Raw genomic sequence first — 23,801 nt, forward strand, 5'->3', positions numbered from 1 at the left:
CACAAAGAATTTTAGTAAACGTTTAACGTAGATCATATGATATAGCAATTCAGAGCTGTTATTGTTACAAGGATGCAAGTTAAAATAGATGTTTACATGGCAGCATATATCAACAATACATACCACAATAGTGTTTCCTGACTGGGAAAGCTGTTACATTCCCCCCTCAGCCTGTTCACTCTCTTTTCTGAAGAAACCATCTAATGCCATTTGTCTTTGGTCATGTTTGCAAAACTTCTCTGGTTCTTGTTACTTGATTCTGACCTCTTTCCAAACTTCCTGTCTTCTTAGAGTGGATGTAGTATTTCTGCTAAGACCTTCAAGGTCTTTCCCTGGCTTGTTACAGGCTGAGTTGAATAATTTGACTGGATTAATTGCCATTATTTTCTGTAGGTAATACTGTGATGTATTAGGAAGAGTGTTATATCTGTCTTTTTTTGCAGCAGCAATCTACTGTTGATTCATGCTCAGCTGATATTCAGCGTTTCATACTGTTGATTCATATTCATACCCAGCTACGCCTTTTCAGGAATGTTACAGGAATGGTACTGTTTTGTATCTTCCACTTTTCTTATTAGATGTTCTATGCTTTGGACTTCATCTTGTTGATTTCAGAACATCCTTCAGTCTATCAAGATCATTTTGGATTCTAGTGCTATATCGGCTAAGAAAACAATGCCAATCTCGTCCATCCCACCTTCCACCTCAAAAAAGGAAGGGAAGACAAGGTGGAAAAATGTACTTCTCAGTCTACCACCCAAGTTAGTAATGAAAATATAGAACCAGACAAAAGGCAGTACTCTTCTTGAACAGTTGATGCATCCTCCCACTTCTAGAGCAAATTATGGATAAGATAACCTGAACCACCTGTATTTGAATATATTTTTGCAACCTGTTGTGATGACCATATTTCCTTGGTGTGTTTTTAGGAATGTCAAATGAAGCATTTGAACATGATTTATTATTACCAAATCCATGGAAGAGTTTAAGTGTACTTTTTACTCTTTGAAATTGAAACCTGATGATTTTTTGTAGTATATCTTACCTGACTTGCATTGATACAGCTGAAATTTGGTTAGTTAATTTGGTTAATTAATTTAGTTAGTTTTGTTAGGTCTTGAATGCTTTTCAGGGAACTATTTCAGTAGTTTAAACCAAATAAAGATTGAAGCCATGTATCAGTTTATTAATGAGACATAATTAACCACTGCTCAGTAAAATATATGTTCAGAATTAATAGCAGTACTAGAACAGATAACACTTTGTGTGTGCTTAGTGCTGTGGTTTAATAAACATTTCTAAACCCTCTTCTGTAACTAATCCCGAGCAGTTTAAAAAGCACACATGTACACACACAGTTACATGCAAACTGCACCTCCTCTCCCAAGGACATATGGGATGCAAACCCACACCTCCTCCTGGGAGTCTGGGCCCCCTGCTTGTATGCACTACCTGCGGGAGACGTGAGTGCTCTAACTCGCTGTGAATCTGCTGATTCACATGCCCATTAGAAAAGCACGCCACAAATTCCTGTACCTGCAGCTGACAGGGATGAGATCCTGCTCCCTGGCATGGCACACTGCACTGACAGTCCCCTACCTGGGTGCAGGGATGCTACTATGTCTACCAGGGATGCTCTGTCTTGGCTGAGACAGAGGTCATAGTGCTGGTGGGGTGACGTCTGTCAGTGTCAAACGAGGTTTTGGTGACTGGTATTTTGCTCCAAGATGTCTCCCTGACTCATCACAAATTTTCCTAAAGCTTTTGTACTTCTGAGGCTGACAGATTCTTTGTCAAAAATGTTTCTTTGAAATTCTATGTTTACTATTTAGCCTGGCCCAGTGCTGCTTTTGTCTTTAAGGTGATGTACTTGGGGCAAATGTCCTCAGATAGTTTTGTGTATTAAGCATGCAAGCACCTGCCCTCCACTTAGCCCCATGTTCTCATCTTATTGGCCATTGTGAGTGAAGCCCTTTGGCAGGAGGAGAGGGTTGTGCTCATATCCTGCACTGAAGACCTCATAAGATAAAAGTTATCACATCTATTTGACTGGAATAAACTAAATTAGCAAAATACACTTTTGATCTTTCCCTATTCAGATGCTGTCTTTTTGCCTTCTGCTCTTCAACATTGACTGCATCAGTAGGTCTCAGTAATCTTTTGTATACATGGAAGTTGTAGTAAAGTAGTTAGATTAGTAGTGACTGTTTCAGCCCTCTGTATCATTAGCTTGTCATCTTCTTTAAATAATAGACGTGAATTCTCTTCTTTTTTTCTGTTACTTGCTATGTGGTTACAAAACCTTTTACATATTGGTGTCTATGGCCTTTTTAGTTAAAACTCATTTTGTGTGTTAGCTATAGATTTGTGTTCATGCATGGTTGTGGTGTTTATTTTTGCTTCATGTTAGTTTGTATCTGTTTCCATATTTCCTATTGCTTTTTGGTTTTCAGATCATTAAAGACAATAAAGAAATCTTGGTGAAGCCATATCAGGACCTTACCATGTTTCCTATCATTCTTCCACATCATGATGGTTTGTCATTGTGTCATATAATGTTGTCTTCTAGAAAATACCTTTCTTGGATTCTTTTTTCCTTTCTTTCTTCTAGAATTCTTTACTATAGGACCTTGCCTAATAGTTCAGAGTCTCAATTTTTAATTAATAGAGTTCAGCATTGTCCTTATTTGATACTCTTGCAACACTAGAGTATTTATTACAATTTCATCATCATGCTCACCTAATTGTGTCACATAGACATATTTTCAACTCTAATCTCTTTATTATTCAAAATTGAAGGGAGTAGTTACTTTTCCCATTCTCCTATAGGCTGCTTTCATTTTGTGAAAAACATGTATCTGACTCATTGCAAGAGTCTCCAGGGTTGCCTGCACTTTCCAGTGTAGCTTTTCAAACACATTCTTGGATGGCTCAAGATCCCTCATTAACACCAACACCCATCTTTGGATGATTGTGTATCCCTTCGTTATGAATAAGTACCATGTGTGATGGCACTGAGCACAGGTTTGCACTGAGGGCTTAACTGGGAGCTGTGAATAGCTCTAAACATTTTCTGTGAGTCATAATACAGTGGCAATATTATTAAATAATAGGAAATTGCAATTGCATTCAAACTTCTGTGTTGGAGATGCAACTGGTAAAAAGTAAAAAGGATGACTGAGAAGATTGTGAGTGACTTGTGTTATTTATCTTGAATTGTTTTTGACTTGCTAGAGTGTGCTATGAGCGAGCCACCTTCAGCCCAACGATCCAAACCTTCATCCTTTCTGCCATCTGGCACGGGGTTTACCCAGGATATTATTTAACATTTTTAACAGGAGTACTAATGACACTAGCAGCACGAGCTGTAAGTACCAACCAAGTATCTGCTTAAATAATATGTTTTGTTAAAGAAAATTAATCATATTCTGTAGTCCAAAGATGCCCTTTACAGTTTATATACAATCTGTCTGATAGGGGTGTTTACTTTTTTCACTTAAGAGAGCAATGGGAATGATTAGATGTAAGGAAGGGTTGATTGGTGGAAACAAAGAAGACTGTACACAGCCTATAACATCTTTGTAGCATATCTTTTGTGGAAGCTCTTCCTCTGTATTAACTGATCCTCTGTTACTGGCATAATGAATAGGTTGATGTTATCTAAGATAATTTTGAAGAAATCACTGATGATGAGTAGCTTGAAATGTGGATGTTAATGCTATATATTATAGAGTCTTACTCCTCCCTAATTTCTGTCCAGAACTAGTGTAAAGGTGGTAACTAAAGAATGCTCCCTGTCAAGCAGCAGATAAAAATCTCTAGTGCAGCTACCATTTCAAGTTGGCCAGCCAGCAGTGCAGTCACATTAACAAGCTTTTGCAGCTGCTACTCAGAACCATATGGAACCAGCAAATCTGCCAAGAAATCTCTCACAGTTCTGCTTGAGAAAGCTGTGTAAGAACAGAGACAGGTTTATCAGTTACTCAGTGGAAAAGAGGAACAAATTACATGTCAGAGCAGCATAACTGACCACATTTTTCATTGAAAGAACCAGGAAAATAAGAAATGAAGCAGACTGCTCTTTGTTGCTCTAATAGCTAGGGAAGGTGGTATTTCAGACTTGGGTTGTTTCTACAGCAATAAAACAGATGCATCTCTTTCTTCACAAGCTGAGGGGACAGTCCTTGTTTGACAGAACTGACTCCTTTCTTTACAATAGATGTAGCTTTCTTCTTCTTCCAGACTATCACAGGGAACTTTTGACATTTATCAGCCAGGGGCTGGTGCAAAAGCCAAGGTTCTGGGACAGTTCTCAGGTAAAAGTCGTTTACTCAGTGAGATGAGTCCAGTAAATTGGAGTGTTCACTGCACTTCATCCTGAGTTTCTCTAGTAAAGTGTGTTGTATTCACATTTCATATGTATCAATCAATAGGCTAGTAAAAAAAAATAGTTTGAGTTTCTGTATTAACAGGTACTTAATATTAACTGCTAAGATATATTAGAAGTACTTCAGCATAGTCATTATTTAACTCTATTAGCCTTTAACTGCAAAGTGTGGTAGCTTTGGTCCACACTTTGTTCTGTCATGCCTAAGCATGTATTCAATTTGCTTTACCTCCTTTAATCATTACACATTTCAAAATCAGGTATTTACTAGGGGCAGTTGTAGATTTGTGTTTAAAGTTGTCCTTCAAGTCCTAAAATACAAGATTTCTCTACAAGAAGTTCTGTGAAGCTTCATCTGAATTCTACAGAACTCAGGAACAAGTCATTGCATGTGACCATAGGAGGAAACTGGGCGGAGATTAGGATGAAGTGTATATGGCCAGAATGACTTGTTTTACTTAGCTTAACTAAGCAAAGGCTGAGTGGCAATGCTGTATCTACAAGGCAATTTGGGTAAGAACAAGAAGGGTAAAGAAAGATTTAATGTAAAGAATTAAATCAGCAAGAGCTAGCCTTGGGTATGTTCTTTGGAAACAGGAGTTCTAAAGAAACGGAGATTTGAAGAAACTAAACTGTGCACTTTGGTGCTGCATTTTTGCTTCAGTGCAAGTGACTGGGAGATGGAAACTGTGATACCAAGCTCACAGAGGCTGAATGGAGCCCATCTTGGCTTCTCAGCAAATAAGATTTAAAGCAAGGATGGTAGTTCAGTCAAAGGAAGGAAGGACAAAGATTTACTGGTGTCTTTTAACTATAGACTTAAATAAAACTGAACCCAAATCTGTGTGGGTTTTGGATTTGGATTTTTTTCAAATACCTTTGTTGTTCTGTTGTTTGAACAGAATTTTACAAACAAAAGAAGACAGCATAGAATATTTAGTCAGTTTATATCAATCCCACTAGATAATAGTTGTTATTAAGACTTCTGAAATATATAATTAGAACTGATATTTTGTATATTCTGATTTATACTCTGCTTGTCCTAAAATATATCTTATAACAAGTATATGAAAATGACTTACCATATAGAAGCTTTCATCAGGATTCTAGCTTTCATTTATTGCAACCCTCTATATTTATAGAATGCCTTGATAGAATAGAGTTGTCCTGATTCAGACAACCAGTGCAAAGTTGCATTGGGTTTTATGGAGGATTCATTTACTTAAATTCTGCTTAAATTGATAAATGCTTAAATTCCTGTGTTGGATGAAGAGCAGGGAATTTGAACTGACTCCTGTTGAAGTTGATGGACATTTTGAGTAGTTCAAAGATATTTGACCAAACTGTAGCATTTCAGTTCATCCTATGAATTTTGTGTCAATGCAACAAACTGAGCTCCCAAGGTTTATTCCTAAGCTAATTTTCTATTACCTGCTTTTTCAGATAAGAAACAATATCAGACACTATTTTGTTGAATCTCCTGCTGTTAAAGTGTGTTATGATATTATAACATGGATGGCAACTCAAATAGCAATAAGTTACACAGTCGTGCCATTTGTACTGCTCTCTGTAAAACCCTCTTTCACCTTTTACAGGTAAGCACATTCTGTTTCCTTTTCTCTAACTTGAAATAGAAGTGTTTTCTGCAGTGTAAGATTTTTGAAGCTATTGTAATCATAATTATAAAATTGATTTGTTATCTGAGTGGACTGTATTTCTGTTCCAGTGCTTGAACGTGGTGTGTGTTGTGTATGAAAAACCTTAGAGTGCTTTCATTTTGCTGTCATATTAGACTTATTTTTCCTGGGGCAGGGAAAAAAACCCAACCAAAAACAAAACAGAGGGTACCTTAGAGATTACTATATGCCCTTGAATTATTTTACAGCAAGACTAGATATTGACTTCCCAGAAGTACCTTGTGAAAAAAAGTTGAAAGCGAATTTCTGTTCACTTTACATCTTGCTACAGCACTAAATACTGTAAAGGAGGACTTAATTTCTGATTTCCCCCTTATTTTACTTTTCTTAAAGGAAATACTAATGTTTTCTTATCTTACATTCGAAGTATGCAAGTAGGTTTTGACAGTTTATTCCTTAAGTATCCTGTATGAGTGGTGAAAGTTTTATTGAATTATTATTTCTCTTTGTTTTTTAGCTCCTGCTATTTCTGTCTTCATATTGCCAGCATTCTGGTGTTGTTGGTATTTCCATTGAAAAGAACTCAAAAAGGAAGTAAAAAGCATGAAACCATCCAGCCTGTGTGGTCCAAAACACTAGAAGAAGAAAATCTTTTGCAAAAGAACAGTTACTCCACAACAAATAATAGTTTCAGTCAGAAACAAGAAATAACCTGCAGATATCAAACATTAAAACAGTGATTAAGGAAATACTATGATGAATATATTTTGTATGTTTTCAGAAACCCATTTTTAGCACCTTTTAAAGGGGTTTGTATTTGTTTGCAAAGATGTTTAGTAAGAAAAGAATGCATTACCTAGGAAAATCACATTCAATAGCAAGACTGGAAACAAAACAAATTAACCCCTCCCATGCCATGTCCCTGTGGGTCACGCCTTATATGAAGATGTTACCATTATTTCAATGGGCACTCAGGACTTGCAACGTATGTCCATAGGGTCATATGTGTGCCCTTTGCTGAATGTACGTTGTGTATCCCAAGGCACTGATGGGGTGGAATAAAATTGTGTCAATCTAGGATTAACAAATGGAAAATGATTTTTCCAAATGAATGACTTGCCTTAAACCCTCTATTTACTGAAATATTGTTTCTAAGTGGGTGTTTTCAAGTTTGATTTTACATGGAAAGCGCATTTCAAATATATAACACTATATGCTATAACAAAGATAAAAATAGGAAATGCAAAGTCACTAGAAGGCTTTTGAATCTTTAAAAGGGAATTGCAATAAGCATCTCAGTATTTGGAGGGTTTTCTTAAAGTATCTCAAACCATTACAGTACATTACAGAACTGTAAACATTGATGCCAAATTATAGTTAGGTTTCTTTCATAAAGAGTACGATTACTCTGAATGGATTAAAATGGCCCTTCTGAACAGATTAAAAACAACTCAAGGTTCACCTTTTCCAGGGCTTGATGGCTCTAATGTAGTTTCCTTTTATTTTAAAGTACCTAAACCCAATAAAACACTGCCAACACTTTGCAGCTAGAGGAGAAAAAGTGGCCGTAAGGCACAGAAGACAACGTGCAAGCACTGGGATTTCAGTGAAAGTGTAGTTTTGCCCTTAAATACCAGAAATACTTGTTCTAGAATAGAACTGTTTTACAAAATGTGATTTTTAATACTTAAAGTTATTTTGAATTTTCAGGCATCAGTTAGTTGATGATGCTTTCAGTATAAAATAGCAAAATTACCTTGAAGCTCCAGCGTGTAGGTAGTCAAATATGAAATGACTATCATAACCAATTTCTATATGCTTGATAATTGATGGTCCTTTATCCAAAGAAGTGTATGAATTTGAGGAAAAGTTTTTTCTTTAAATTTTAGATGCAAAGTTCATATCATATTTGTGGGTAACCTAATAGAAGAAAGAAATCCTTCAGAATATCTGACCTACTGAATCATGGAAGTGTGTCAAGGAAACAATGCAGTGGTTATGTCTATTCCAGACCATTTATTGTGATGATGGTCACTGCTAGAGTACTGCTGTTAAAGGGCTACATTTTAATTGCTTATATTCTATATTTTCTTATAATTTTTTTTAAGTAAACTCAAACTGTTTATCCACATGGGGTTTATTTTTAATTTTAAACCAGACACAAAATACTACCGGAGAAAAATAATGCAGCTTGTTGATTAATAACTAGCAATGAGTGAGAAAAATGTTGTAATATTTTGAACCTTAAATTTTTCATTGAATATTTAGGACCGGTCAGATGAATATTGTTAATACTAGAAGTGCAATGATGGTCCTCAGCTTTGGGGATATAACCATGCAAAAATTGTCACAGTACTTCTGGTGTACTCTCAAAGAACCAGATCCTGAGTTTGGTCAGAGTTGTTTCTGTGCTGCCATAGTTCTGTATCTGGCCTTTGACTCCTTGCCTAAAACTCCAGGAGGAGGATAACATACTTTTCCATATATATAGGTTAGCACTAATTAGTCTACACAGTTAGGAAGGGGAAACTGAATATTAAATGAGAGCAAATGAGTCTGTTTAGATGAGCAGGGATGTTCATTGTTTCAGTGACAGCTGTATTATCTTTAAGATAAAATAATCTGATTTCTAAATCCTTACTTTGATTGCCCAAGTAGATTTCCCCTTACATGGGGTCATGGTTATCATATGCCTCTTTGAAACCACATTATGCTTTTCTTGTTAATAATAAGGGAACACTAGTTTATTTTTTGGTCATCCTTATTAGATACAGAATCAGGAAAGACAATTTTTTGCTTTCTGTACTTGAAGGGATATTTACATAAGAGAACAAATTAGAATTGCAAATTTCTGGGTGGGTAAGTAAAATTGGGGTTGATTCTTTCAGCATTTGTTACTGTTGAACTTAAATTCATCTTGTTGGTTCAGTCTCCATATCTACCCAAACAAACACTTTTGGATGCCAGTACAACATCCAGTGTGCCGTTTTTCTGTTAATGTTCTGGTACTCTTGTTTTCTTCTTTTGGCATGTGTGCAATGGAGGCTTACTAATTCTTCTTAATGAAATATGAAAACAGTTGTAAACACTCCGAGAAAATAAGCAGGTTTAGGATAGTGCAGGCTTGTGTGTGACTTCAGTGTGAGTCAATTCACAGGTACAGTTTCATTCAGAACTTTTGTATTTAGGGAAGTTAAAACAATCAAGAAAATATGTTCATGCTTTTGTTGGGCACAGGTGGCAAGATACATGTTTTAAAATTGGACATGACTTTTTTTCTTCATTATTTGAACCCATTAAATAATTGCAGTGCAAGAAAATTATGGCAATTAATTCTACACAGAATTTAAGTGTACTGTCTTAGAATTTACCCTTTAAATGTAATTTCTGAGTATAAAAGTACTTTGAACCAAAATCTGCTCTTCATGTAAATGAATTCTCTTGGGGACTATGGAAAGAGGTGTTTTGTTTTAATGGCAGCACTCTGATTTTAGTCAAACTGGGGTTTTGTTGGTTTTGCTTTCCTGCTGCTTTACTCATTTTCTGCCTTGCTGTTGCACTGGACCCTTTTTGCCCACTCAGTCAGAAAGTCAAGAGCAGCCAGCCTCGATGCTTTAGATAATTTTTAGGTTTTACACACATCATTTGATAATACTGAATTTGAAAGGATGGTGGTGGTTTACTATCGTTCTTTCTGAGAAAAATTGTAGAAAGTAAATTTCCTATGTATGTTTTGGGCATGAAGGAAAGTATTCTTTCACTTATTAACTAATTTATATCCAAAAGGTAAAAGTGTTTTCTGTATTGCGGATCAGCACACTATGAAAAGTAAATACAACATATCATTCGTAATTTTATGGTGCTTTGCAGATATTTGCCTATTGTGAACAGTTTGTTCAGGCACTTAATGAGTTAATGTTAGTTAGTAAATGTAGTCACCCTGAGAGTAACTATTTGCTTGCTTAACCTTTTTTAACCTTTATGATTCTGTATTAATGAAAGAGATATATATTACATATTTAAATAATACTTTTGGTGGTGCCCACTACTGTTTTAATCAGAAGCTTTGTTAGCTTTGCAGTTATAGGTATGCCCTTCTTATTCAGGAAACATATTCTTCTGTGGCCATTCCTTAAGTTGACATGTAGACAGGCTTTCAATAATTGGTGACATTTAAAAATATGCTCTTGATAACAAATCATACTTTAGTGAGAAGACTATGAAGAGATCTTTGTATATTCCCTGCTCTACACTGTCATATGGTATCAGTTTTACCAATATAGTATATTATTTTTTAGAAGAATTTTACACTTAAAGAACTTGTTCTGTTTCCCCCAGGGAAATAAGTAATGTGAATATAAATGCTAGGCTTGTATGACAGGATGCACACTAGGTAGTTTTGCCTCTTTTGATGGCATTTATTTGATTAGTGGTAAAATGTCCTCTGATGCAGGGGAGACATTTGAGATCCTCACCTCCCGTCAAATTCACATCAAACGTAATTTTAACAGAGTCTAGATTTTTCTCTCAGAAGCTTTGCAAACAAATTGTTGACAATTTGTTTAAATACATGGTCAAATGTGTCTTCACATTTGCCTGTAAATGTATCACTGTTGCTTATATGTAAACTTTCACATGTTCAACTTTATAAGTTGGCCTTGAATGATGAAGAAATTTAAAAGCACAAGTGACAATAATTTAGGCTTTCATTTCCCTTATCCTTAAGTCTTTCATTTGTTATTCTCATTGACTTCTGAAATCAGGCTTGAAAATTTTTCAGTTTCAATGAAAATTTTGAAATATTGCCATCTGTGTTGAAAAGTGATCAGTGTTAGAAAAACAGATGGAAATTAATTTAAGGATTTTAATATGAAGCAGACTCTATGTATTAAAAAATACACATTATTTCTGTGCTGATTCATCACAGCATTTCACTACATTATTAGCGTTTATATATTTATTTAGATCCAATACTACTTTGAGCAGCACTTGGGAGTATTTTTAAATTTTCCTGTTTAAAAAATCAATTGGCAATAAATACTTAAACAAGTATTATATGCTGTTCTGAATAAGAATGTAAGCAGATATTCTAGTGAATTGAGCCTACTCTCATAAGATTACTGGATCTGTCTGGATCTCACTGTCGGTCTTCACTTTCTTCACAGTCATGGTGGAAAAGCTGGCAGTGGAGAAGTTTCTAGTCAGAACATGTCCCGTCTGTGGCTGGAAGGGTTTGCTACACAATTCCTGGGAGGAGCTAACCCTCTGTGCAGAGCTTGGCAGAGATTCTACTTGCTTGTGACCTAGCCTGCCACTGCTCAATGCTACATCTGTCTGGATTTTTGATGTGTGTGCTGTCTTAACCTAGACATTTAGCAAACACCATGAAATCCAGGCATCCACAAAGTCACCCTGCAAGGTTACAACTGCAAATATCGCAGCACTTGGTTGTTATGGTCAAAACGAAATGAAAACAAAATTTCTTAAAAACTTGTTTTGAGATGAGCTTTTTGTAGGTTTTTTACAAAATGTAGCCATCAACTGTATCAATTTTCATCGCATTAAATATTTAAAACATAATTTTGCTCAGTTTAAGTATACAAATTTGCAAAAGCAAATTTTGCCGCTTCATCATTGTCTGTGCATCAGTTGTGTGTCCAGTGACTTAGCCCCCATTTTGGTTTTAGATGGCTTTAGATTTTCTAAACCCATGTACATATCCATATAATTTGTGTAAACTTTGAGTTGACAAACTGTAGTTACATATAGCGTGCATAAATACACTTAAAATAAGCTATATCAATATTCAGATGAGGCTGGTGTTGAGCCCTCCAGTTGTACATTACATCTGAAGGCTGTGGGGCTCTGTTCTCAGACTACTAAGCTTTCTGCTTCCTAAGGTGAAAATAGAGTCTGTTGGTTACACTTTAAGTGGCAAGGAAAAGGCTTCTTTCATTCTGTTGCAAAACCAACCTTTACAGGATATTCTCCTTCAGGCTATGACTAGAAATCTTGACTTCAGACTGAGATCTGAGATAGGGCCACGTTCAGAGGAAATTTTTTATATTAGTAGTGACTCAGTCCAGCACCTTACTGCAAACACCTCCTGGCAAAACAGACCTCTTCACAATCTTCTTCCTTCCTTTCATTTTCTAAGGGATAAATACCCCAAGCTAGATTTTTTCAGGTTTCACTGCAATATGTCATATGAATAGGTAGCTGTGGTCCATGCTCTAGACAGATTCAAGACTAGGACAATATAATCTGAAATAAAAAGCAGAGAAACAGGGTGCCTAGAGACCAGTAATTGGAATAGTGCAACACTATGTATTAATGGTGCAACAATTGTCACAATAAGTTAAGGAGTATTTGCCTATGCATCTTTTGCCTTTTGATGTGTTTATCAGTTCTCTTTACATCTTTTCTTTGTATCTTCTTTTGTCCAGTGGTATTGACTATTTCTATGAAGAATCTGCTGATGTGTCTTACTGTGACAAAGGTGTCAAAATGCTACAATAGTAATTAGGTAGTTATTTTTAAATCCCAGACCTCAGATGTGTTCTAGATCAGTTAGAAGAGAACATTCAAAATGTATTGGGTGAAAAATAGTGTAAGATGGGTAAACATAGCATTATTCAAAGATGTTGTAATAAGTTATTCAATTTAAGAATTTAAAATATGGAACTTTGTTCTTTCCTGCCTTGGTTACACATTCAAGGGAATAGTTTTACCTCAATGCAGAAGTAGTTATGCCTCCAACCACCCGTATGTTAAGGTGAGAGAACACCCCTAAAAAGTGGATAGCTACAGTGTTCCTAAATTTGCCTTTCCTGGTTCAGATTATAATACATTGTCAGTGAATTTCATTTTTATTATTCCAAAATATATATTTTTTAAAAAGTGTTATTTTTCAACAAATCCATAAACTAAGTGTTGGTGTATGGTAAAATTAAAATACCACTGTTAGTTACACTGTGATTGTGATATTTTAATAATTACTTATTTCTAATTTGTCTCAGCAGTGCTGCAGAAGCAGCATGCTGTTATGTTTTAAAGGTGTTTTTAACTTGCCTATAAATGTTTTTTTCTAATTTGTGTCTTTAAATCTGATTAAACTGTAGTTTAAAAGAAAAGCAAACTTGTTTTTGTCTAAATTCTTTGGTGTCTGTCTTTAATCAGTAGTAAAGAACAAAATTATTTTAATGCGGTTTCTCCTTTTAATTACTAAACATACACTGCATGCATTTACACTGTTATTTGGAATGTTCTACTTCAAAATTGGTTTTATTTAATTTGTTTTCTAGAGCTCATATACAAGTATATGTATATAATTATTTTCCAGTAGAGCTGGTAAATAAAATTTCAAGTCTAGCCTCTTGTTATTTGGGAAAGATACTTAAGCAACTTTCAACCCTCCATCTTGGAGCATATTGCTGCCTGACAAGCACTAGTTCCAGAAATGACCAACTGGTGTATTTTTAGCTTCAGAAATGGAAACCTCATAACTGAGAAATCAAATTCAGTGTTTTGAAGAAGCTGCTGCTTTGATTGATGGTTCCAAAGAAGCAGGGCTAAACGGGTACCATACATGCACTTTTTTTTTCTTTTTTTCCTTTTTTTTTTTTTTTTCTTCTTTTTGAAACTTGACTACCAGGACTCTGCTAAGGCAGTTTCTGTTGACTGGTGACAGGATGTTAAAGCTGACTGAGACTTCTTGACCTGCAGGTTTTTACCATGTGTGCCTAGATTGTTAGAGAAAAGAAGGGATATTATATATCACTATTGAACTATATGACTATATATCACTATAACGCTATTAAATAATTTTTTCTCTTTTCTTTATCTGGTATTAATTCTGCTTCTGTACAAACCTTGTAAAGCCAATGTTTTTGAAGACATCTTTACAGAGATCTGTTTCTGCCTTTACACAGATCTGTTTCTGCAAGGGGTCCTACCCTAGAGGAATACTGGAATGTTTGTGTTGTTCTCTTGAAAGGCCCTACTGAAGCAATGGTATTTTTAAGCCTTGTGTGTTCAGAATTCTTGGACAAGCTATATGCAATTTTAGAAGCTCTGGTGATTTGTGTCATTCTAACCAGAAGTTAGACTGCAATAGAATTTATGTTCACAAATAAACATTCACAACAGAGTCGGTCAGGAGTATGAAGTGTCTTCAAGAACCAAATGTTCCTGCGTTTATTGAAAAATTAATTTGAACAGATTACGATAAAACACAGCTTTCTGGTACTACTTCAGAATGCTAAGACTTGTTGGTGATGGAAATTTTTAACTCTGTTCTTTTAAGGTACCGCACAGAAAGTGTCATGATTAAGAACATCCTGAAGCCAGCAGATGTTTTCCTGTGTCTATAATTAACTTAATTCCATCTGAGTAACTTCCTGATAACATGCAGGATGTTTCAGTATAGAATACAGAAGTCATTCTAGGGGGAGATGTGTTCACCCTACTTTCTAGATCAGAGTTGGAGACTTGTACCCTCAGCAGAGTTTAGCAGTATATCTTACAGCTCTTCCTAGCATGGTCGTGTATAATAGAAAAAGGGTTATTACTCTGTGTGGGCTAAAGTTTATCTTTCCAAACCAAATAAACCACAGTGGGACCACATCTCGCCGCCTATGTGAAGTAATCCCTGGTGAGAAAGCGTTGTTCTTCTTAGTGTAGGGTACAACTGGAAGAGCACAAGGAGCTGGATACATCTGTAGCACAAGTGGATGAAAGTGAAGAACCATACAGACAACTGTGCTTTCTCTGCCTCCATATTCCCAGTGTTTGTACAGTTCCTTTTTGTGCCGGAGGGAAGGAGCTACTGTTTCTGCCTAATAACTTTGTAACTGCAGGGTGAAAACACAGCTAGCACCTGATGGGTGGAAACACTGATACTGGAATAAGGATTTGGGCGATGAGGAGATCATGAAGTGAGATACTAATATATGTTTCCATATCAATTCTGTAAAAAAAGGGTAATATTTTGAAAATGTTTCAAAATCTATAAATACTAAGAGGCAGTCTTGTCGGACTGTGGTTTCTCTTATGTAAATAAGATTACACAGATGCTTGAAGCATCAGGACCACTCTTTCTTGAATAGTGGCCCTTACACATGTTCAAGTAGCACAGTGGGCACTTTTCAGCTCAGCATTAACTGCAGGGATTCATCCTCCATTTGTTCGTATTGTATTTCTATTGTGTAAAGAAGAAGAATATGCTTTAAATACTTAATTTCTCCCAGTTTTTCCACTGAACCAGTGTTTTAGGGCAATATCTAAGTGGATTTAGCTTTTGCATTTCACAACTTGCACCTTTGCTTTGTATTAACAACTTTTGTGCATGAAAGACAGCTGTATATTTTATCAGGGTGTGAAGACTTTCTTAAGGTCATATGAGAATTCATGCTTAAAAAAGTCAGCAAAGCACTTGCTGCATGCTTTCTGGATTATAAGTATTTGGGATATATAGGAAGCCCTGTTGGAAGCAAACAGTCATAGCTCTTTACAGAGGTGAAATATCTCAGTGTTGTAAAGATTTATATCAACACTTGGGACTCAGTAACCTTAGAAATGGGGGCTCTGCTCCTTTGCCTGGCTGGTTTGCTGCCATCCCAGGTTTCAGCTAGGTTCCATGATCTCCTGGGGAGATGTTATTGCTATAGTCATTAGAGATCATCTCTCATCCAGTCGTCCAAATGAATTAGATGCATCTGTTATCATGAATTTGGACTGTGCTGAAGATTGAAGTGGCATTTTACAGTCACTAGACATATTTTTAGGATCACTGGAAGCACTGATAACATGTAGGGAATGGCATCAGCTGACTGTAGCCACACACACCCCAGCCTGGGCTGTGAGGGGAATTTTCAAAATACCTGTGAAGCTGCTTGGTCATCTGGGCTTTGGAGGAGTCTGGGAGAAACTGGTAAATCTCAAGGTATGTGGTGTTATTGCAAAATGTGGAATATGTCAAAATTATCTTAAGTCAGGATGTACTCTGATCTTGGTGTACTTCCAGGCCTAATCAGCAAGAAAGGCGGCCTAATCAGTGGAACAGAGAGCAGCCAGCATCCCTTACTCAAGGACATCCTGGAGCTAACAAGATTTTGATGTATGTCTGTATTTATTGCCCGCTTGGCAAAAGACCAAGGTCCATGTATCCTATAGTTGGACCATCATTGTAATACTAAAAATCACTCCTACAGGTCAAAAAGAAGTGGAGACCCCTCCTCTGAACATGCGTAGAAGTTAGCTGGGGCTATGTAACTGTTACAGAAATTACAAACGAACCATAATCAAGGGGTTGCACTTGGGGGGTTACTGACACTGAGTTTCCGTGTATAAATCTTAGAATTGTAGAATCATAGAACATGCCAGGTTGGAAGGAACCCAGCAGGATCACCGAGTCCAATTCCTGGTCCAGTGCAGGATGCCCCAAGAATCCCACCGTGTGGGAGGATTGACCAACAACTTTGGAGAGTGTTGTCCAAACACTTCTTGAACGCTGTCAGGCTTGGTGCTGTGACCACTTCCCTGGGGAGCCTGTTCCAGTGCCCAACCACCCTCTGGGTAAAAAACCTTTTCCTGATATCCAGCTTTAACTCCCGACTCGGATTCACGCTGTTCCCTCAGCGTTATTAATTTTCAAATCATTACTAACATCAGCATTATTAATAATGGTGCATAAACTCCGGCGGGGCTTGCTTGATTTGTGGAATCCCACCGAGCTCGCAGGCTTGTGCCCTCGAGAATAAATAAATAACCGAAGTCTCTCTCGAGTATGTGATTACTGGCTTGTTGCACACCGGGTAACGAATACGAGTTTCACGGACAACAGCGAGGTGAGGTGAGACTTAACTCTTTTTTTTTTCCTGTTTCCCAGCGGCAGCCCTCACCCTCGGTCTGAACACCACCTGTCTCTGGGTTATCCGTCAGGCAGCAGCAATTTTCCACAGACCTTTTCCCCCCTCTTTTCTTTCAGACACAGCAGCCGGAGGACTTGCCGCAGGCTCTCCAGGGCCGGTGCCCCCCTCGGCGCTGCCCCGCCGGCGCTCCCGGGCCGGGGCTGCCTGCCCGTCCCCACCGCCCGCGGCCACGGGCGCGCCCGGGCCCGGGCGGAGCCGCCCCCGCGCGTCACGGCCCGGGCGGGCGGGGGCGCAGCCAGGGAAAAGATGGCGGACGCCGCCGCCGGGGCGAGCTGAGCAGCGCTCGGGGCCGCCGCCTCTCTCCGTGTCACTGTCCGGCCGGGCTCGGGGAGCCGCCGCAGGCCGAGTCCCCCCTGGCCGTGGGGTGAGTGGCGGGGGAAGGCGGGGAGCGCGGGCCGGGCGCGAAGGGCAGAGGAAGGACACGGTGGCGGGCTGGGTGGGGAGGCGGCGCTGCCGCTGCCAGACAAAGGGCACCGCGGGGCCCGCTCCCGGAGGGGCCGCGAGGAGCGCGGGGCGGAGCGATGCATGTCCGCGGTGGGCTCCGGGGCCTGTACCACAAGCCTCGATGCCCTCACTGGAGGGCCGCGGGCCGGCAGCGGGCGTGTCCGCTCCGGCCGGGGCATCCCGGGGCTCCGGCGGCGCCGTGTGCGGGGCGGACCGGGCTCGGTGCGGGGGTGTCGGGGGCACCGCGAGCGTCCCGAGGGTGCCGCGAGCACGGCCGGGGTTCGCTGTCAGCCGCGCCCTGGCGGCGGGGGAGCCTCTTGTTCCGAGTTCCTCTCCTTCTGTTGACTCGGAAAGGTAGATAAGGGTAGATAAGGAAAGTTTCTGGCATGTGATTTCCAAGATGAAGAATGACAGAATGGTTGAGGTTGGGGGGGGGACTTCCGCAGGTCATCTGGTCTAACCCCTCTCCTCAAGCAGGGACAGCAAGAGTGGATCACCCAGGACAGTGCCCAGACGGCTTTTGTGTATCTCCGAGAACGGAGACTCCACAATCTCTCTGGGCAGCCTGTGCTAGTGCTGGGTCACCCTCACAGTAACAAAGTGTTTCCTGATGTTCAGACAGAGACTCCTTTGAGTCCAGAGAAGGGCAGTGAAGCAGGTGAAGGCTCCTGTAAGGAATGGCTGAGGGAGTTCTGGGGTTGTTTAGCCTGGAGAAAAAGAGGCTCAGGGGTGATCTTACTGCTCTGTACAATTACCTGAAAGGAGGTTGCAGGCAGGTGGGGATCGGCCTCTTCTCCCAGGCAACAAGCAGTAGGAGGAGAGAACATACCCTCAAGCTGTGCCAGGGAAAGTTTAGGTTGGGCATTAGGAGGAATTTCTTCACAGAAAGAGTGATTAGACACTGCCCAGGGAGGTGGTCAAGTCATTGTCCCTGGAGGTGCTTAAGGAAAGATTGGATGTGGCACTTAGTGCCATAATCTAGTTGACACCTTGGTGTTCAGCCATACTTGATCTCTTTTCCCAGCTTAATTGATTCTATGATTGATTCCATGATTCTGTGTTTCAGTTTGTGCCCATTGCCTCAGGTCCTGCCACAGGGCACCACTGAAGGAGTAGTAAAATCTCTGAAAAGTAATAGGGCTTTGCCACTTCTCATATATGCTTAAAAATTGGTTGAAAAAGTGATTTCCTCTCTATAACTTTTGGTAAAGGATTGATGGAGGGAAGAATAATATGTCTTTTCCTGAAAAAGTGTTTGAATCATGAGATTAATTGCCTGACACCCCTTCCCCCCATCAAATAGTAAAGAAATGGAAAGGAAAAAAGGAGGTCTTTTTCTGAGGTCAGAACATGTACGAAAATCTACCTCTTTGTGTACTGGATAGGCATCTATTCACTGTTCTGCAGCACTGTTTATTTAAAATGAATTGGTTATGAAGGAATTCAAATCTGCTTGAAATCCTGTGTGACCACAGCATATGAAATGTTCCATGTTAAAAGATCTGTATCACACGATTGACTTTCTCCTTAAAGTGTAAATACTGTAAAAGTTAGATTTTTGTCTTACATCTTGTGTCTGTGGCTAATAAACCCTTGATTTTGTAGTACAGAGAAACGTGTTGGCCATATGAGGCCATGTAAGGTGATGTTGCAGACTTTTTTGTTGTGCTTGCACGTGTTTTATGCAGGTTTTGACAGTTGATTTGTGTTGGTTGGTATAATTTAAAAAACCCCTTAATAATGCTACCTGTTTCTATTTGCTTTCTTTTATTTGATCATTTAAAACCCAAAATAGTGATTTGTAGGATTGGGCATTTTGTATTTTGTACAAAAGTTGAATTATCTCTTAGAATTCACATGTTTTTAGCAATACATTAATGTTCATTGACTATATTTAAATTTTGTCTCAAACTAGTTTCTCTAATAAAGTATAGATCCTTTTATCAGATACTTCACAAACACTTTAACTGATTTTTAACAAGGGTAGAACATAGACATATCTGATAGTTCCTATCAGCTGACAATAGCACTTTATTTTAAATATGTATTTACATCTTTCCAGTCTTTTGTATGTAATCCCCAGTCCCCATGGGTTTATTAAAAAAAATAAAAAAATCCATCACTACAATATTTCAAAATGGCTGTTGCCTTGAGTGCATAAGGTAGAAAAGAAGGGCTTGTTTATCACTGATTTCCTGTATTTCTTACTGTGTACAGTAATAATAGTTACAGCCATAGAAACCTCCTTTTGTGCAAACATTTTTTAGTCATGTTGGCTTTGGGTTTCAAAATAAGAATGTCTGTGTCTCTAGCTTTAGTTCACTTTTTGTATATTGAGAATTTTTGAGTTACATTATTTTGTTCGTTGATAGAAAGTAGCAAAAAAAAAAAAAAAGGTAATCTGTTAAAAGGTTTCGCTTTTGGATAATAGGAATGTGGCTAAGAGAAGTAGAATAAATGTTCCCAGATAAATAAGGAAAAACTGAAAAGTAGCATAAGGTCATTAGTCACACCGGAATTTCAGACACTGGAGAAGAGGTGTGGGTGTAGACTACTTATGGAAACTTAGATTTGTTATTTCTCTCCAACTCTGAATACCAGAAATTAATATTTTTAGAGACTCATTTCAGCTATTCTGAAAATTTATTCTGTAAACAGAATCCTGGTTGACTCAGTCTCCATGGAAAAAATATTTTAAAATATTTACCACTTCAAGTGATGCCTGACTTGTGATCTCTTAGCGTTTGGGAAGTGTGTCCATTTAGGAAGGGATTACAATAAGGTGTCCTAAAGGAAGGGTAATGCTTGTGTTAGCAAGATTCCCTGCAGCCTGAGTAAAGGTGATGTTTCAGCCTGTTTTTCATTTCTTTAAGCCATCAAAGAGCACAAAAACGTATGAGGATATGAGACTGACTTATGTTAGTCTTTTATAATAAATTTCATACACACAATTCTTCCGTGTTTCTCATTTTTTAAATCTCATTTGAAAAGCTGTCATTTCCAGTGTTTGAAGGGTGAAATACTGTGTATTTACGCATTTGATTTGTATGTGCTTGGATTCCAGCAGCACAGTAATTATTTCCTTTTACAGTTAGCTGGAAAATCTGTCACAGTGTTCCATGTTGGGAAGGTGGCTTTTGTGTCTGGAAATAGAAGAAAGCATTAAAAAAAAAAGCAACAATCTTTTTCGTTGTATGATGAAAAGTATGAATCTTATGTAAGTCATTACTATCTTTACTTATTGAAAATAAAACAAGAAAAGAAGGTCTTCTCAGTTATGCTAGTACTTGTTGACTAGTTTTTATATCTATTCATAAAAAAATCACTGAGTTATCAGGACCTCTGCAGTCAGTGTTGGTGCTGTTGAGAGAAGCTACGTTTTTGTAGATTAACAAATTTCTGCAGTCTTTCCAAAACAGTGTGATAAGGTTTGTGATAAGGTACCTCTGCTTCAGCTCAGGATGCAAGAGCCTTACAAAACCAGGTAAATCTCTCTGCAAACATTGCCTTCACCTGACCATTTGTGCTCTGTATGTCTTTTCATAGTTTTTGGTGTGTTCTTAGTTTTATAAAATACTAGCATTTGCTGCCTGAGAATGTTGTGAGATTTCCAAGCTTGGAATTTAGGATTGTGAATGAAAAACTGGTTTGTGGACTGGGAATTGGCTTGCTTTGGTGGGAGAGAAAAATAACAACATTAATCCTTACTGGACAGGGGATTGGTTTCCAAATGGATTCCTGTTGTAATTGAAATTTTTGGTGTAGATTGTGAAAATACTGCTGTGTCAAAGAACAAAGTAAATGTGTTAATTGAGCAGTTAAGCAACGTTTATATATAGGATGCTCTTGAATGGTACTGGTTTTGCACTGTATTTACAAAATTTGGCTGGGATTAAGTTTTTTTCCTTTATTTTCTTCAAGGATAAGCCATTGAGAGTTTTCATTTTGTTCTAGGGCTGTTTGAAAACTGTATGAATATATATTTCAGGGAGCTTTTTCCATGGGAGGGGCCAGAATAGAGTTACTTCTCTAGCTAGAGACTGTGCCTCAGAGTCTTGGTTCAAAGTCCTTATGATCATTTAAAAGAAATCTGAAGCATTGGAAGAAATCACACGTTGGTGACCACCACATATATGGACTTTGAGTAAAGTGGTTAATTTGCATAACATGATAACATAAATTTTATTTAATAAAAAGGTGTATTGCAGCTGTGCTCAGTTTACATTGACTTGCTGTCACGAGTGAAAGTATCATGAACAAACTTCAGCGTAATTTCAGGTGTGTTCTGTGTTCTTGAGGGGAAGAAATAAAGCAAAGTTTCCAAAAATCATAACACCACCCTTTTTACTTATCTTTGTTTCTGGATTGGTGGGGGGGGGTTGTGGTTTTGGATGATGGTGGTTGTCCCTAAACCATTCTTTCATAAAGCTCTCCAGTGATGTTGATCTTTTGGGTGCTCTAAGAAGCTTACCTGAAAAGGGGCAAATAAAAAGCAAATATATGAGGATATAAAATTCACAATTATAGTATTTGATTTTGTGATTCTCGTTTTTATAAAATAGACTTATTAATTCTAAGAAGGAGATATTATATGACAGCGAAGCATAGGGGATAAGGAATACTAACATTGTCAGAGAGAGTTCACCCCTGCAAATCTGTTTTCATTTTATAGAAGTAATATTGACGTGGAGCTTGTAAACACATCTTTAGATGTATTTATTGGCATCAGGTGTTTTGCTGTTAGTCAAAGATTTAAGTTGCCTCTAGGGATTGAGCTCTGCATAAAGGCAGAAGCTGCACTGTTGCTAACTGGGATTTCTGGAGCAGGATGCTTATCTACAGTGCAGCAGGGCTGCCTTTGCCTTTTGGAAATATGTCCAAAGGGAACATCAAGGGACGAATCTTACTTTGAGGAAGAAGCAATGCTGAATACTCTTTTACTTTTCACACTAGCTAAAAAGTAATTGGTGACATTTTGATAGCAACTGCAGAGTATAATTCACTTGCTGAGACATTTGTAGTCATGTTTTGTGGATGTTTTTTGGTACAGTTTTCAGTTGAGTATTTGGTGTGGAAAACAGCATAGGAATTTAAGGTACAGCTACAGGAAGGAAGCTGTGACACTGCACAGGAAAATCAGAAAATGGCTGTGATGGCAGTGGAGCTATGGCAAGTCACATTTCCTGAATTTCTGTTGTCAAATGTAAAAAATGGTGGGAGGAATACAGGTGTATGTCAATATCTAATGTCATTTTAGGTGCTTGAGAAGATCTGAGACACCTGCATAGGGCTGTATGATGCTGCTGCAGGCCACGAGGGAGGTGGGCTGTTCTGGATGGCAGCTGGATGCTAGGCAAGATGCTGACCTTCCTGCTATTTTTGTCTGAAATGGCAGTAGGAGCCAGTGTGCCTGCAATGAGTCACTAAAAGCAGTGTTTCTTTTCAAAGCTTTAATTTTTGGTGTACTTTAGTGGTTTTTTTTGTTGTAAGTTTCCAGCCTCTCAATTGGCTCTTCCTTCTGCTGAAAAAGAATGAAGACAAGTATATGACACCACTGTTGTGCTGCTTGCCCTTTGATGGTAATTTAACTGTACGGTAAATGTGACAGACCTTTTGTGGTCTTAGTTTATTTATAGCTTTCTTGTGGGAGAGACTGGCTGTTTGGTCAGTGCCTGGGAAAACTGCTGCTGGGCTTCACATCTAGATTTAGATCTAGGTTTATTTTTTTTACTGGTTTTAGGTGTCTGTTTTAAATAATGTCGGAATTATAGTTTCATATAGTTTGTATTTTCTTTTGTCACTAGACATTCATATGTGCCTGAATTTCATTTGCACATATCCAGAGCTGCTGTCATCTTAGCTGAGGTGTTAACTGGCATTTTTATGAACAAGGCATTTCTGTATATAGGTCATCTGATGGCTGCAGTGTTGTAGGGAGCTCAGGTTGTATCTAACATATCCCTGACAACATTGTGTTTGACTATACATACTTACTTGGTGAAGCAGAAAGGATGGTGTGATACTGTTATGGACTATATAAGCAGCTTAAAGAGGAGCTAGATTATGTGTTTTAAATCTCTAAATGTGAACTCATGGTGATAAGGATGGTGGAGTTCCTGCTGGCTTCCTTGTGTCTCTTTTTGTTTCACTTCAGTTGGAAGTGCAGAAAAACTCCTTGGCTGCTTTGATGTGAGAGTAAAAGTAAGAACATCCATCCGGGAAAGCCACTTTGGCTTCTGCCTGGTAGAGAATAGCCTAAGCAGTAGGCTTTAGCTAACACTGAAGTGGAGTTTTTCCTCTCCTGTTACACTGCTGTCATACAAGAAAAAGCCAGAGAGAGCGATCATGTCAGTGGCTGGTGAGGAGAAAGGTGTGGGGGGCAGTGGTCTTGTGTTCAGCCCC

The 23,801-nt window shown here is 38.4% G+C and overlaps 2 protein-coding genes across 4 annotated transcripts in view; both read left to right on the top strand.

The window, feature by feature from the left end:
• The window catches only part of MBOAT2 (membrane bound O-acyltransferase domain containing 2), a 77,509-nt gene extending 69,817 nt beyond the window's left edge, over positions 1 to 7,692 (top strand). Inside the window, exons 10-12 of the mRNA XM_008932711.2 lie at positions 3,235 to 3,367; positions 5,831 to 5,982; positions 6,542 to 7,692. Coding sequence (XP_008930959.1) covers positions 3,235 to 3,367; positions 5,831 to 5,982; positions 6,542 to 6,764 — 508 coding nt within the window. The 3' untranslated portion in view covers positions 6,765 to 7,692. The remainder of the gene's footprint in view (positions 1 to 3,234; positions 3,368 to 5,830; positions 5,983 to 6,541) is intronic.
• A 9,502-nt stretch (positions 7,693 to 17,194) lies between these two features.
• KIDINS220 (kinase D interacting substrate 220) overlaps positions 17,195 to 23,801 on the top strand; it is a 75,505-nt gene continuing 68,898 nt past the window's right edge. For all 3 annotated transcript variants that reach the window (XM_018067998.2, XM_018067999.2, XM_018068000.2), the window contains exon 1: positions 17,195 to 17,319. The gene's annotated coding sequence lies outside the window, so the exon portion shown is untranslated. The remainder of the gene's footprint in view (positions 17,320 to 23,801) is intronic.

The sequence above is a fragment of the Manacus vitellinus genome, unplaced genomic scaffold (assembly GCF_001715985.3).
Source record: "Manacus vitellinus isolate BGI_N305 unplaced genomic scaffold, ASM171598v3 scaffold_11_pilon, whole genome shotgun sequence".
Taxonomy (NCBI): Eukaryota; Metazoa; Chordata; class Aves; order Passeriformes; family Pipridae; genus Manacus; species Manacus vitellinus.